At 43.3% G+C, this 14,048-nt stretch overlaps 1 protein-coding gene across 2 annotated transcripts in view; it reads right to left on the bottom strand.

Moving 5' to 3' along the window:
• PRKDC (protein kinase, DNA-activated, catalytic subunit) overlaps nt 1-14,048 on the bottom strand; it is a 712,087-nt gene that overhangs the window by 545,766 nt on the left and 152,273 nt on the right. For both annotated transcript variants that reach the window (XR_012244521.1, XM_073631567.1), the window contains exons 18-22: nt 5,007-5,166; nt 4,214-4,300; nt 3,945-4,064; nt 1,572-1,731; nt 892-998 (exon numbers count right to left, since the gene is read on the bottom strand). Coding sequence is in view for 1 of the 2 variants with exons in the window: in XM_073631567.1 (XP_073487668.1) it covers nt 892-998; nt 1,572-1,731; nt 3,945-4,064; nt 4,214-4,300; nt 5,007-5,166 (634 nt within the window). In the remaining variant the exon portion in view is untranslated. The remainder of the gene's footprint in view (nt 1-891; nt 999-1,571; nt 1,732-3,944; nt 4,065-4,213; nt 4,301-5,006; nt 5,167-14,048) is intronic.

Here is a 14,048-nt window from a genome sequence, read left to right on the forward strand (position 1 = left end):
CTGCAGAGGTGATCAAATACCATCAAAAGAAAGCTCTATTTGTGGGAAGAAAAGGACGCAAATTTCGTTTGGGTACAGCATTGCATGACCGCGCAATTACCAGTTAAAGCGATGCAGTGCCAAATTGGAAAAAGACCTCTGGTTCTTAGGCAGCATAATGGTCCGGGGCTCAAGTGGTTAAGAAGTGAATATTTACTGTGCTATAGTTTTTAATGTTTACATGCCTTCTGAAAAATAGCAATGCATTTGCTGGTATGTGAGGTGTTTAGGCACCCTTGTACCGGTGCTGCCCTCCCCCACCCCCGCCATGCTTACTGGGCTCCGCTTGCCCATCGGCGAGCCCGGGATCTCCATGCCGGGTATCGTCGAGTAGAGGGGAAAGAGAAGAGCAGACACACGTCTGCTCTCCTCCCCTTCTTCTTGTGACCCAGAAAGCAACATCTGACGTCACTTCTGGGTCAAGCTCTCAGTGTTCCTGGTTTGCTTTGCCGGTAAAGGATGTTTTGCAATGCGATCTGCATTGCAAAAAATTCAGTGGCGCACAGAGGAGACATGCAGGGTCTTTTAAACCCTGCATATCTCAATAAAGAGGACCCGTCACCTAAAAATCATCACATAGGGGACTTTTTAAAATCTCCCCCAAAAAAATAATTGAGCCCCCACCCCCACATATACACACGCATGCATTGGGGAACCTACGCATGAAAACGTCGATTGTGATACACATGTTACATATCGCTGCACACGCCTGAGTGAGAGCAATAATTCTAACACAAGACTTCCTCCGTTACACTAAACTGATACCTACAGGGGGCTTTTGAAGCATCACCTATAGAAAATATAGACACATACAGATTTATTAGAAGTCTAGGAAAATATAATAAAACATACCACTGATAGGGATTTTGCTCTTTTTATTTGCCGGATAAGATATTGATTAAAACCCTTTTGGGTTGCACGTGACAGGCGCATCATTTCAAGAGGACTAAGCAGGTCATCTAAAAATAAAACCACGTTAACCAATACACAGAATTCAAGGTATCAATTTAGTGTGTTCTACTACTACTGCTCAATAACTCTGACAATACAACTAACATGCAAGTAAAGCTGGCCATACGCTAGTAGATTTTTTAATGAAAATTTGCATGAAAATTCTCATCAGGATATCTTATGACTTGATGAATGTTGGTTGAAAGTACTTTGAAGAAAATTTGCTTTTAACATTCAAATTTTGGGTAAATGAACTTCCCAAATGAAACCCATGCACTGCTATAAATGCAACCATGCAAGAAACAGGTTTTCATTCTGCTCCTTTGAATTTGCTTGTCACTGTGGTCAAAAGTGACTAATGTTTAGTAAATCAAAAATTGAACAAACATTCTTAAAACTAAACAAAATTCTACTAGTATATGGGTAGCTGAAGTCTTTAAACATTTACCTTATATAGAAAGGTATTCGATAAACATATCAACATACATGAAAACTAGTGGTGAGCCAGTTGTGCTGTCCATGACAATCGATTATAAATGCCCCCCTTTTAAAAAATGTACATTTTCTATACTCTCCATTACCTGAAGATGATGAACTAGTCAAGTATCCATCCAGTGATGGTAGAATATCCTTGTAATAAGGCTGCATTTTACTTGGGCAAATTCGGGAAGACCAATCTTCAAGAGCATCAAGGCCAGCATCAGCAAGAGACGGACAGCTCAAGCCCAACCTAAATGCAGACTAAATCAAAATAAAGGAATCCATTTTACAGCTGGTCAAGTTTAATTAGCCAATTCTGTATATAACTGGGACAAAAGGCAGGCACAATACTGCATACACTAAGTTTTTTATCTTCTCACACACAAGAATGGCGCAATAGGGACTAGGTAATTAGTTGCATAGAGGATATAGTAGCAAAAAACTGAAATCTTAACAATCTGCAAACTTGGGGAACTATTTATAAAGTCTGGCAACATATGTGTTTAGCCTTGCTCCACTAGATGCTGTTTTGCTCCAAAGAGTGTCTGCTATTAAATACATTTGGGTAAAATATGGATAAAATGGAGAAATTGCAAAAGAAGATTTATTAACAAACAAAACTTCTGAAAAGGGTTCACATTTTCATTCTACAGTCGTCATTATCTAGCACAAGTATATGTCGACAGGTCACTATGAAGCAACATTAAAAAGTTCTTTGTCAAGAAAAAAATGGTAAGGCTAAGGTCACCTTTTAAAAAAATTGACATTTTATTGCAGGAAAAAAAACAAAGTAAATTTAATGTTATGTTGTATAAAGCATTCCACCCGTGACCAGTGGATTGCAGGTGCAATGCCAGGCCCCTGCTGACTTTTTACTCCATCTCTATGTCTGTAACAAAGTACATTACAGAGGAGGTGTCAATGGACTACGAGTGCAGTGATTACGACACTCGTGTTACGTCTTCTGAAAGGTTTGTAGTTCATTCATGTATAGATCTCAAAAGTGACAGTGGCTGCGAGGAAGAAGAAATCCCACACATTGTCAAGGATTGGGGATTTCGCTTGGCACCATGTTATACCCTAAATACCAGGTAACATGTAAAATTCTTCAAAAGGTTGAGTTAGCCTTTAAACACGATTTTTTCAACATCATAAGCTGTAGAGTTTTGATGGTTTGTAAAGCATTGGGAAAAATGGCAAATTAGAAATTATGATCAATCAAATCTGGGCCTGGCATTTAGAGTTGTTAGAGTGGTTGCTACCGATCACAGTCAAAGATCCGTGCAGGACTGGGGACTGTCACTGCAATTTGACAATTATGGGATAAGAATTCCTCTGCAGTATTCAGCAAACTATTATTTTTGCCTGAACCTAGCATTAATTCAACTCATATTGACAGTAAACATTTGATATTCACAAATATCATACATTATTATTATTATTATAATAATACAGGATTTATATAGCGCCAACAGTTTGCACAGCGCTTTACAACATGAGGGCACACAGTATAGTTACAATACAATTCAATACAGGAGGAATCAGAGGGTCCTGCTCATTAGAGCTTACAATCTAGGAGAATACATAAACATACATGATAAAAAGTATTTAACCACCCGAGTTCTGGGCATTTTAAACCAGTTCTGCAATTGTTTGTTTTAGCACTAAGGTTAATAAAGCACTTGGTCTTAATGGCTTTGGCCCAGCAATGTTTGTTGTCAAAACTGCCAGCTGTCAGTGAAGCTCAGGGTCAAAAAGATTAAACTAAGGGGCTTCAACACCGTGGTTACAGGCTATTCCCTTGACATCACAGGGATTTCTGTGAACTGTGGCTGCCATGTGTGAATAAGAATGGCAAATCCAGCTTTGTCCAACCCACTTCTGCAGATCTTCATATTTACAATCTATTTCTCATAAATAACAACCAGCATTAAACCACTATTATAAAAGCGTCCTGTTGCTGCAGCTCATTGTAAAACTTATGAAAGCGAACATGCAACTGCTAGAGCATGTGTAAGGAGATACTCTACACTCAGGTTATACTGGATTTTTACTAAAGATCCAGTTAATGCAAATGGGCTGGGGTTTTTCATTTTAGCACAATTGCAAATTTCCTATCTTGTATTAGCAGCACACTAACAATTTTTACTTGTTTGCTTGAAAAATGTTAAAAGGTAAGGAATGATGCATTGCAGGTGCCATTCATTTAGAACAGCCCTCCAAAGCCAACTTACCCACACAACAGCGCACTACGCTGCACATGCTATTGCATTGAACAAATGCCACAGGGACGGCTTTCATCCATTGACATATGCTAGCTACCTATTCTAAATGAATGGGCTGCCTCAATAAACCCCATAGTAACACGCATGCAGTAGTGCACTGAAAAAGGTAATGTGCAGAGTAGAGATTTTGATAGTAAATATTAATCAACAAAGCTTTATAAGAGAAGGTTCTTAAGTCAGTATTCTTACTTGCAATAATGGAACATAAGCTTTCATGTCCAACATGATAATATTGTAGGGTAGAGAAAGGATAAATGTTAAACAAGATGCCAAAAGCTCATCTTTAAACTGTTTCATTTTGGCAGATACCTAGAATCAACAAGCACAACATTATAAGTCAGGACAGTGTAAAAAGGTATATAAAAGTACAAGAAAACACTCAGAAATAAACATGTAGAAAAAAAATGTACAAAAAAAAAAAAAAAAAAAATGAAATGACTGCAGGAAATAAATTATACCTCTTTTCCAAATTTTGAAAGCAGTGCAAAGCAAGAAAGCTTCTCAGGATCTTCTGGACTTTTCTTAGAGCTTTTTGAAAAGAAACCCTGATTGAAAAAATAAATGTAAAAGTGTAAGACAAACAAATCAGCATATCACTATCATACACGTTCGAGTTTATACAACCGCTACAAAACATAAAGGGGTGGATTTACTAAAACTGGAGAGTCCAAAATCTGGTACAGCTACATATTGTAGCTAATCAGTTTCTAACTTCAGCTTGCTCCCTCACAATATAATAATATACATCTCTTCACCTTTCCTGCCTTTCTCTACCACAACCCCCCCCCACCGTGACAGGTTGCCCCTAACAACCAATGCAAAAACGGATGAAAAACTGACCATTTGTTTTTCGTCTGATCTGTTTTTTTTTTTTTTGACGGATGAAAAATAGGGCTTTCATTCGTTCAAAAAAAAATTGATTTTGAGGGAAGCAGATGAAAATATGATCATCTATTGTCATCCGTTTTTACATTGATGCATTGATGTCTGTCTTTCATCCGTCAATGGATGGATGAAAAACAAACGGTCCGTATGTGTGAAAGGGGCCTTACACTCAAAAGCCATTTTGTGACTTTTCATTAAAAATCATTTCATGAATATGCTTTTCTATTTTTGAACATGTATGGGATATGAACTAATTTATTAGAAACCCTTAGAGCTTCTCTGTGGGGAAAAAAACCTTCCAAACGCTATTTGTCAAAATGATATGCACGCTGCTTATGAACGGTCTTTGGGATAAAAACGCCATACCTCAAAGTACTTCAATTTCTTAGCATTTTTCATTACGACAGACAACAGTTTGTAAAATCCACTGATCAGAGGGAGCCGTGTGGAGTGCAAAATAAGTTCATAGCCAAACACAAATACCCAGGACTCAAAGAATTCCACGTGCTTGCTTGGTAGGATTTCACTTGAATGAAAAGTAAAATAATATGAATTACTAAACAAAAAACAAAATGTCGTCTACATGGAACACTTATCTGGTCAAAAAAACATATACAGTAACATATTTTAGAATACTGCAAGCACAGAAAACAGGATTTTTACAGTTCTTTGGAGTCCACAGCAATTCATAAATCTTGACCGTGGGTTATAGTGCCACCCTCAGGGAGAAGGACACTAAGCACAAAAAAATTACCAGTTATACTTACCGGTAACGGGTTTTCTAGGAAATCTTCCAGGACGGCACACCTGAGAGATGACGGGTCTCACCTGACAGGAAACACAATCAACAAATCAACAACAGAGTTTAAAAGGCCCCACCCTTCCCTCTATCCCTCAGTTATGACAAAGTATAAGCCCACACTGGTGCCAGAGGGTACATTCTGTGAGAATTGGAACATCAACAATTAAGGGTAGGGAAGTAGGCCTGCCGTCCCGGAAAATTTCCTAGAAAACCCGTTACCAGTAAGTGTAACTGTTAATTTTCTCCAGTCATCTTCCAGGACGGCACACCTGAGACGATGAGCAAGAAGTTCAGGCCTACCTTAGGGTGGGACCACCGCCTGTAGGACCTTCCTGCCGAATGCCAAGTCCAGAAGGGACAACAACTCCACTCTGTAGTGCCTCAGGAAGGTATTTTGGCTCATCCATGTTGCTGCCCTGCAGATCCAGGTCGATCGAAGCACCTGCCCTCTCTGCCCAGGAAGTCGCCAGTGATCTAGTTGAATGAGCTGGGATAGGTCTACCTGAGTGCTCGTAGGCTATCGAGATAGCTTGTTTAATCCACCTGGCTATCGACGGCTTGGATGCCTGAAGACCCTTTCTTTGGCCACAAAAACTAACCAATAGATGGTTTGATCTCCTAAAACATTTCACTCTCTCCAGATAGTGAAAAAAATACTCAAAAACACAGCGCTTACTCTGTAGTAGCAGCTCACACACAAAATAAGGAAATTTGTAAACAGTATGGGTATATATAGTGTAGCGCTAGTTTAGATCACAAGAAGATGTTAAAATGACAAAAAAACAGATGTATTCAACCGTTTGTTCGGATCACATTACATTCAGAATAGTACCGAGAAAGACCTCAATAAGTATCTGTTTGCATAAAAAATCTGAGAATCAATAGAGAGTCCTAAGCAGGTGGTAATGTCCAAACACCGCGTAGATGAATTGAAAGAGGCAACACACAATACTAAGATCAGGAAAAATAAATGTATCCCTCCATTTTGTTCATAACATATATTCAAAATGGTACTGAGAAGGATTTCAATAAATATCTGTTGTATGAAAACTTCTGGGGACCAAATAGAGAGTCTCAAACAAGTGGTGGTGTCTATACACTGCGTAGATAAATCAAGAAGAGGTAATACACAATGATAGAATCCCCCATATGGAAGCAATGCAGGCTTACCGGAACCGTTGGACTCACAGAGACATATATCCCCTGAGTCAGAAATACTTGTGTTGCCACCGGGCAATGAAGTAGGATCTCCCGATGGAACAGCCAAATGATCAGACGGCTGTTTGCTGCAGTCCTCCATGCTGCAGTGTCCTTTGGGCTTCTCATTTTCAATCAAGCCACCACGAAATTGGGTTATACATCAAGTATTTCTGACTCAGGGGATATATGTCTCTGTGAGTCCAACGGTTCCGGTAAGCCTGCATTGCTTCCATATGGGGGATTCTATCATTGTGTATTACCTCTTCTTGATTTATCTACGCAGTGTATAGACACCACCACTTGTTTGAGACTCTCTATTTGGTCCCCAGAAGTTTTCATACAACAGATATTTATTGAAATCCTTCTCAGTACCATTTTGAATATATGTTATGAACAAAATGGAGGGATACATTTATTTTTCCTGATCTTAGTATTGTGTGTTGCCTCTTTCAATTCATCTACGCGGTGTTTGGACATTACCACCTGCTTAGGACTCTCTATTGATTCTCAGATTTTTTTATGCAAACAGATACTTATTGAGGTCTTTCTCGGTACTATTCTGAATGTAATGTGATCCGAACAAACGGTTGAATACATCTGTTTTTTTGTCATTTTAACATCTTCTTGTGATCTAAACTAGCGCTACACTATATATACCCACTCTCTCCAGATAGACCAGTAGACAACGTCTAACGTCTAATAAATGAAATTTTTCCTCTTTATCATTCTTGGGATTCTGACACAATGAGGGAAGTAGGATTTCCTGTGACCTGTGGAAATTCGAGGTGACTTTCGGCAAATACAAAGGATCCTGCCTGAGAATTATCCTATCCTCTATGAGCAACAGAAAAGGATCTTTAATTGTCAGAGCCAGTAGGTCGCCAACCCTTCTGGCAGTCGTGATCGCTAGAAGGAAGGCCATTTTAAGGGAAAGAAATTTAACTGAAACCTGAGCCAGCGGCTCAAAGGGCCCTTCAGTCAGGGCATCTAATACCAGGGATAAGTCCCACGGTGGGAATCTGTTTGTTTTCACCGGGTTTACCCTCTCCCTGGCTGATAAGAATCTTTTTACGAGGGGGTTCAGGGCGAGTCTATTATCAAAGAATACAGATAAAGGCTGCGACCTGAACTCTGAGGGTATTGACTGCTAGACCCTGGTCGACCCCTCCTGGAGGAAGTCCAGGACTGTAGGGACTGTTTGGAGAGTCCTCTCCCTTGTCTGAGCCCAGCGAGAGAAGACTTTCCAAACTTTTGCATAGATCTGTCTATTGATTGGTTTTCTACTTAGCAAAAGCGTATCAATCACTTTCTCCGAACATCCCCTACTCCTGAGGATCTCCCTCTCAAACACCAGCCCGTCAGGGAAAGGAACCCCGGGTCAGGATGTAAAACTGGTCCCTGGCGGAGGAGATCGCATCGGGACGGGAAATGCAACGGAGGAGCGATCGACCACCTCTTCAGGGTGGGGAACCATGCCCGCTTCGGTCACCAGGGTGGAATTAGAATGAGGCCCCCGTTTAACTGGGACAGTTTCTGTAACACCCGGGGAATGAGCACCAGGGAAGGGAAAGCGTAGGCCAAGCCGAAATCCCAAATCTGGGCCAAGGCATCTACCCCCTGGGAGCTCTGCTCCCTGGTTTGATAAAAGAACTTCTGAACTTTTCTGTTCTTCCTGCAAGAAAACAAATCTATCTCTGGTTTGCCAAAGTGTTGGCTTACCAGAGAGAAAGCTTTGTTGTTCAGCTCCCACTCTCCCTGATGAATGGACTGCCTGCTGAGGAAGTCTGCCTGAATTTTGAGGGACCCTCTTATATGGACTACCAATACAGAGGGGATTATCTTCTCTGCTTCCCCCAGGATTTCCTGGGTCAGCCTCATTACCTTGTGGGACCTCCTTCCTACCTGGTGGTTTAGGTAGGACACAGCCACTGCGTTGTCCGAAAAGATCTGCACCCCCCCACCTGGTCCTTGAAAAAGTCTAACGCCTTTCCAACCGCCAGGAGCCCTCTGAAATTGCAGGACGCCCTTCTTTTCTCCTGATCCCAATGCCCTGGGCGTAGAGGTCCCCCAAGTGAGCTCCCCAGCCACTCGCGTTCGTTGTCACACTCAACGAATTTACCTTGGCCCAGGCCCGACCCCCCCCCCCCCCCCCGACAGGTTGCTCAGACCGAGCCACCAGTCTAGGGAACTTCTTACCTCTCTTGAGAGAAATACTCTTATGTCCAAGGTAGAGGTCGGCCAATATATCGGCCGATATTTGGCGTTTTTTACTTAATCGGCTGATTGTGCTGATAAAAAAAGGCCGATTATAACTTCAGCTGTGACTTGCAAATGACCTCTGTAATAGAAGTCAACACAAGTTGCCTGAAGTTTTCTGTGCAGAGGATTCTCTCCTCCTCTGGGCAGCCTGCCAAATCTGATAACAAGAAACATTGTATCTCTTCAGGTTATTTTATCAATGAGCTGAACTCTGTGTGTAGAAGTTCTCAGTTTAACCATTTAAAGACTAAATCTTTTCTGACACTTGTTGCTTACAGGTAAAAATCCTGTATTTTCTGCTAGAAAATCACTTAGAACCCCCAAACATTATATATATATTTTTTAGCAGAGACCCCAGGGAATAAAATGGTGGTTGTTGCAATATTTTATGTCACACGGTATTTAAGCAGCGGTCTTTCAAACGCAATTTTTTTTTTAAAAAATACACTAATGAATTAAAAAAACAACTAAGCAGTAAAGTTAGCTCATTTTTTTTCGTCCAAAAGTTTTGATTACGTGTTTTTGTGTATTTAATATTTAAGATAGTTTTTTTTTTTTTTGTCATCTAAATTATACATACAAGGGAACTGATTGGAGGTTTGTTTTGTTTAATAAATGTTTAAATGTAAAAAATTTTCTGTATCACTTATTACTTAAGGCTGCTTTGACACTGGAGCGGGCATGCGTTGATGGTAAAACGCTGCTAGTTTTAGCGGCGATTTACCGTCATTTTAGAGGCACTATTCGGCTGCTAGCGGGGCGCTTATAACCCAGCTAGCGGCCGAGGAAGGGGTTAAATGCGCCCCTGAAGCGCCGCTGCCGAAACGCTTTGCAGGCGCTTCAACAGCAGTGCGCATTCATTTCAATGGGCAGGAGTGGTGGAGCAGCGGTATACACTGCTCCAAAGATGTCGTTTGCAGGACTTTTTTTTACATCCTGCCAGCGCATCGTCTCGGCTTTCACACTGAGACTGCAGGGGAGCAGTTTTACAGGCACTTTACAGGCGCTATTTTTAGCCCAAAAGCGCCTGAAAACGCCCCAGTGTGAAAGGGGTCTAACTGTTAGATTTTATGAGATGAAGGGAAAAAAAGAAAGAAAAAAAAAATATATCGGCCCAAAAAAATCGGCATCATATATCGGCCATCGGCCACTGCGATTTCTAAATATCGGCATCGGCCAGAGAAAAACCCATATCGGTCGACCTCTAGTCCAAGGATTCCCTTCTCCCATCCCAGGAGGAGAGAAGGAAACCCTGTAGCCCCCCGAGAGTGGAACTGGGCCCAGGGTACCGCTAGCACGCATGATGTCATGAGGCCCAGCACTCTTATAATGGTTCTCAGAGAGGACCCCTCGGCTGCATGGAGAGCGGACATAGCCCTCCACACCTATGTGATCTTTTCTTGGGGAAGGAAAACTCTTTGGGCCAGAGAGTCTATCAAGTAACCTAGGTACACCTTGGACTGTGAGGGATCCAGGGAGGACTTCTCCTAACTGACCATCCAACCTAGAGTTTCTAAAGTGGACAGCACTTTGTCTCGGTCTGACCGCAGCTGTTCTAGGGCCGGACTGTAGATTAGCATGTCGTCCAAATATGGGATCAAGGCTACCCCCTGGAGGTGTAGAAAAGAAACCAACTTGGAGGTGTCTTCTGACCATGTAGATACTTTCCATACAAAACTTCTTGTATAGTAAATATCTGTTTAGCTTCCTAAGTTTATGATCAGTCGGAATTTGCCCGAGGGTTTTAGAACCACAACGATGTGGGAAAAAAACCCCTGGCTGATCTGACCTACGGGAACAGGGACAATGATCTCCTGTTGTGCCAACTCCCGGACACTCTCCAAAAGGCGCACTGCCTTCTGTGGATCTTTGGGGAGATAGGTAAGGAAAAAATTTGGAGGGGGTGGACAGGAATTCCAAGCTGTAACTCTCCCTCATGACCTTTAGAATATAAGGGCTCTGCGTGATCCTTTCCCATTGGGGGAGAAACCACAAGAGCCTCCCACCAACCTTTAGGTTGGCGTCATTTGGCTTCCTTGTTGGAAGGTCCGGGCCCAGAAAAAAGGATTACACCTTTTTCTTTGCCCTTTCCAAACCCCCACTTTCTCCTTGGCTCCTCCTTACCCTTATACCGGTCTTTTGAAGGGAGGCCTCGAAAAAACTTCTTCCCTTTATACCTCTTGGGTTTAATCTGGAATTTCTTGGCCTTCTCTGTCGATCGGGATAGGACCTGTTCTAGGCCCAGCCTGAAGAGCCCTCAAAGGGTATATCACAGAGACGTGACTTAGCAGTAAAATCCCCATCCCATGTTTTTACCCAAAGGGCTCTCCTGGCGGCATTTAGAAGAGCTGCCAACTTGGAAGTTGTTCTAACGGTTTCCACCGCAGCATCTGCTAGATAGGCCAATAAACTCCAGAGAATCCAACACCTCCTTGGTTTTGGTCCCACGCAATACATAGTCTGTCAACCTGCTGACCCATGCATCCGTGTTTCTGGCAACACAGGCGGAGGCCAATGCTGGACCCATAGCTGCAGCATTAGTGTCCGAGGCCCTGCGTAACAGGGTTTCAGACCTCCTATCCATCTGATCCCGTAAGTTGCCGGAATCCTCGAAGGAGAGGTCCGAATGTTTGGATCCTGAGCAAGAGAGGCGTCCAAACGTGGTACTAATTTTTTCTCCTCCTCCTTTTTTAAAGGGTCATCTACGCTTCCAGGTCTTAAGTTTTAATACTTCACACTCAGGTTCCTTCCATTATCTCAGGATTATATCCTTGAGAGAGTACTGGAAAGGACTTCGTTTGAGGTCTGCCCAGTCCCCTATAAACTTTATCCTGGTCCGAAACCTGGATGGACAGCATCTGGATATCCTCAGATGCACAGATTGCCTTGAGGAGACCCTCCATATCTTTGGCTGATAAGAGATGGCCCCCAGGTCTAGCCTCCAACTGACTATCCTGGTCCGAGTCTTCTCCATCCTCCAGGGAGCTTTGCTCCGAGGCTTCTGCCTCCTCCTCTGCAGAGTACGGCACTCTTTCATTGCTTGTGCCATCTCTCTGTCTGCTAACTTATAGATGCACCTGAAGCAAAAAGGCTTGGTGTGGTCCTGCGGAAGTTTCTCGTTGCAGTAGCCACACCGTTTTGACTTAGAGGTGGCTTTGGACTTAGACCTACTGGTAGTCCCCTGGGCAGGGAATTCAGTTTCTGCAAAAAATAAAACAGATGAATCCCTGTTAACCTACGCCCCTTTAAGATGTCCTGCAGGGGTGAAGGAATAGGGCCACCCCTAACCTCACCCCCACACCAGCTGGGTCGACTCACCCCCTGTGGTCTCCTCAGGTGCTGCCATATTCGGTCCATCCTCCTCCATCCGTTCTGGACAAGATGGCCCTTAGGGAGGGATCGCTCTGGAAAGATTCGGGAGGGGGAACAGGACTGTGGACACCCGCTCCACTGCCGCTCTTATCGCAATCGCCGCCATCTTGACGGAGCTTCTGACCCTGAAGTGCGGGAGTGACGTCATTCGTGTGCGCCGTGCCTGCACCCGGACCTGCGCAGTAGCGGTCGGCAGACGCCGACAACGAACCGACACCCGGCAAGCAGGAGATACCTCAGCCCGGCCAGCTAACCTGACACCGGGGTCCGCACCATGCGCTTCAGGGACTTCCACCCAAGCAGATGGGAATATCCAGAGCAGCTTCTCCCTCCCATCCACCTCTGTCAGGTAGGAGAAAAAGAGTGGGTATGTGGTCCCTGACGTTCTGGACAACTCCGCTGTATCCAGGAGCCTCCAGCTCTCAGGGGAACTCTTCAAGCTCCTGCGCCTCCCCCTGAGCACCTTTTTTGGGATCATATCCCCCCTGGGAAGGGCAAGGCCCTGTCAGACCACACATCCACCACTGGCTGCCCTGGGTCTGACACCCAGGGAGGGGACCTAAGCCCCAGGCCTTGGTCAGAAAAAAAAAAAAAAAAGTTTCGCTGCCATCCTGTGGGAAACACAATCAATAGCTGAGGGATAGAGGGAAGGGTGGGGCCTTTTAAACTCTGTTGTTGATTGTGTTTCCTGTCAGGTGAGACCCATCATCTCTCAGGTGTGCCGTCCTGGAAGATGACTGGAGAAAAACAAACAAGCCCAGCACCACCTGTGGACAGTTCTAATTTAGTAGAAAACTCCTTCTCTGCTATAGGCAGCTCAGTGCGTCACAAAGCAGTACAAGGTTTTATACCAAGTAGAGTGGTGGGTGCTGTGTTTGTTAATGAACTCAAGAGAAAGGGATATTATGGCGAGTAACAGAAACTCCAGTTTTCTCTTTTGTTCATTGACAGACACAGCACTTCATAATCTTGACCGCAGGGACGTCCCAAAGCAGTTCCTCAATGAAGGGTGGGTAACCAGAACAGAACACCCAACAATACCCAAGTACCCCACAGAGAAGGAAAACAAAAACCCTCAAATGGACCAGTTACAAAACCTTGCAGCCAAAACATGTATCTGAAGAGTGCGCAAAGTGTAGGTAGTGCTGGTGCCCGGGAAAGATAGAAACGTGCAAGGAAGTCACCCTGATGAAGGGAGGCCACCACAGAAGGTATGGATTCCATCCTGAACCATTACACCTTCACAAAGCAATTCACGGCTTTAAAGTGTTACTAAACCCATTAATATGAAAATAGTTCCTCCACACCCCCCACAGTGCTCACAGCTTCTAAATCTTTTTACATTAAAATACTGTCACTATATACCTTTTTTGCTGATCTGTATTCCATGGTCACATGAACAACTGCACAGTCTGTCCAGTGCAAAGTTTTCAGGTAGGAGGAGATTTCCACTACAGCCTGTATACACGCCCACATTTGTAATTTCAATATCATGTGACCTGAACAGTTCAATTGAAACAGAAAATGGTCTCTCCAGCAATAGAGACTAAACTGAGCATGTGCAGGAAAGACTATCCTCACTGTATTATATGGCCTTGGCAAGATAGACAGTGCAGGAGGGAAGGGTCTGTCCATATAGTGTCAAAGAGCCTTTTTACACAAATGCAGAGGATTAACCCCTTAAGTTCCACAGTGAGTAAAACAAGCATGCTATTCTGCACATACAAATTTAACTGTTGTAGGTTTAGTAATACTTTAAGATCCAGGATCGGACG

The sequence above is a fragment of the Aquarana catesbeiana genome, linkage group LG05 (assembly GCF_042186555.1).
Source record: "Aquarana catesbeiana isolate 2022-GZ linkage group LG05, ASM4218655v1, whole genome shotgun sequence".
NCBI lineage: Eukaryota > Metazoa > Chordata > Amphibia > Anura > Ranidae > Aquarana > Aquarana catesbeiana.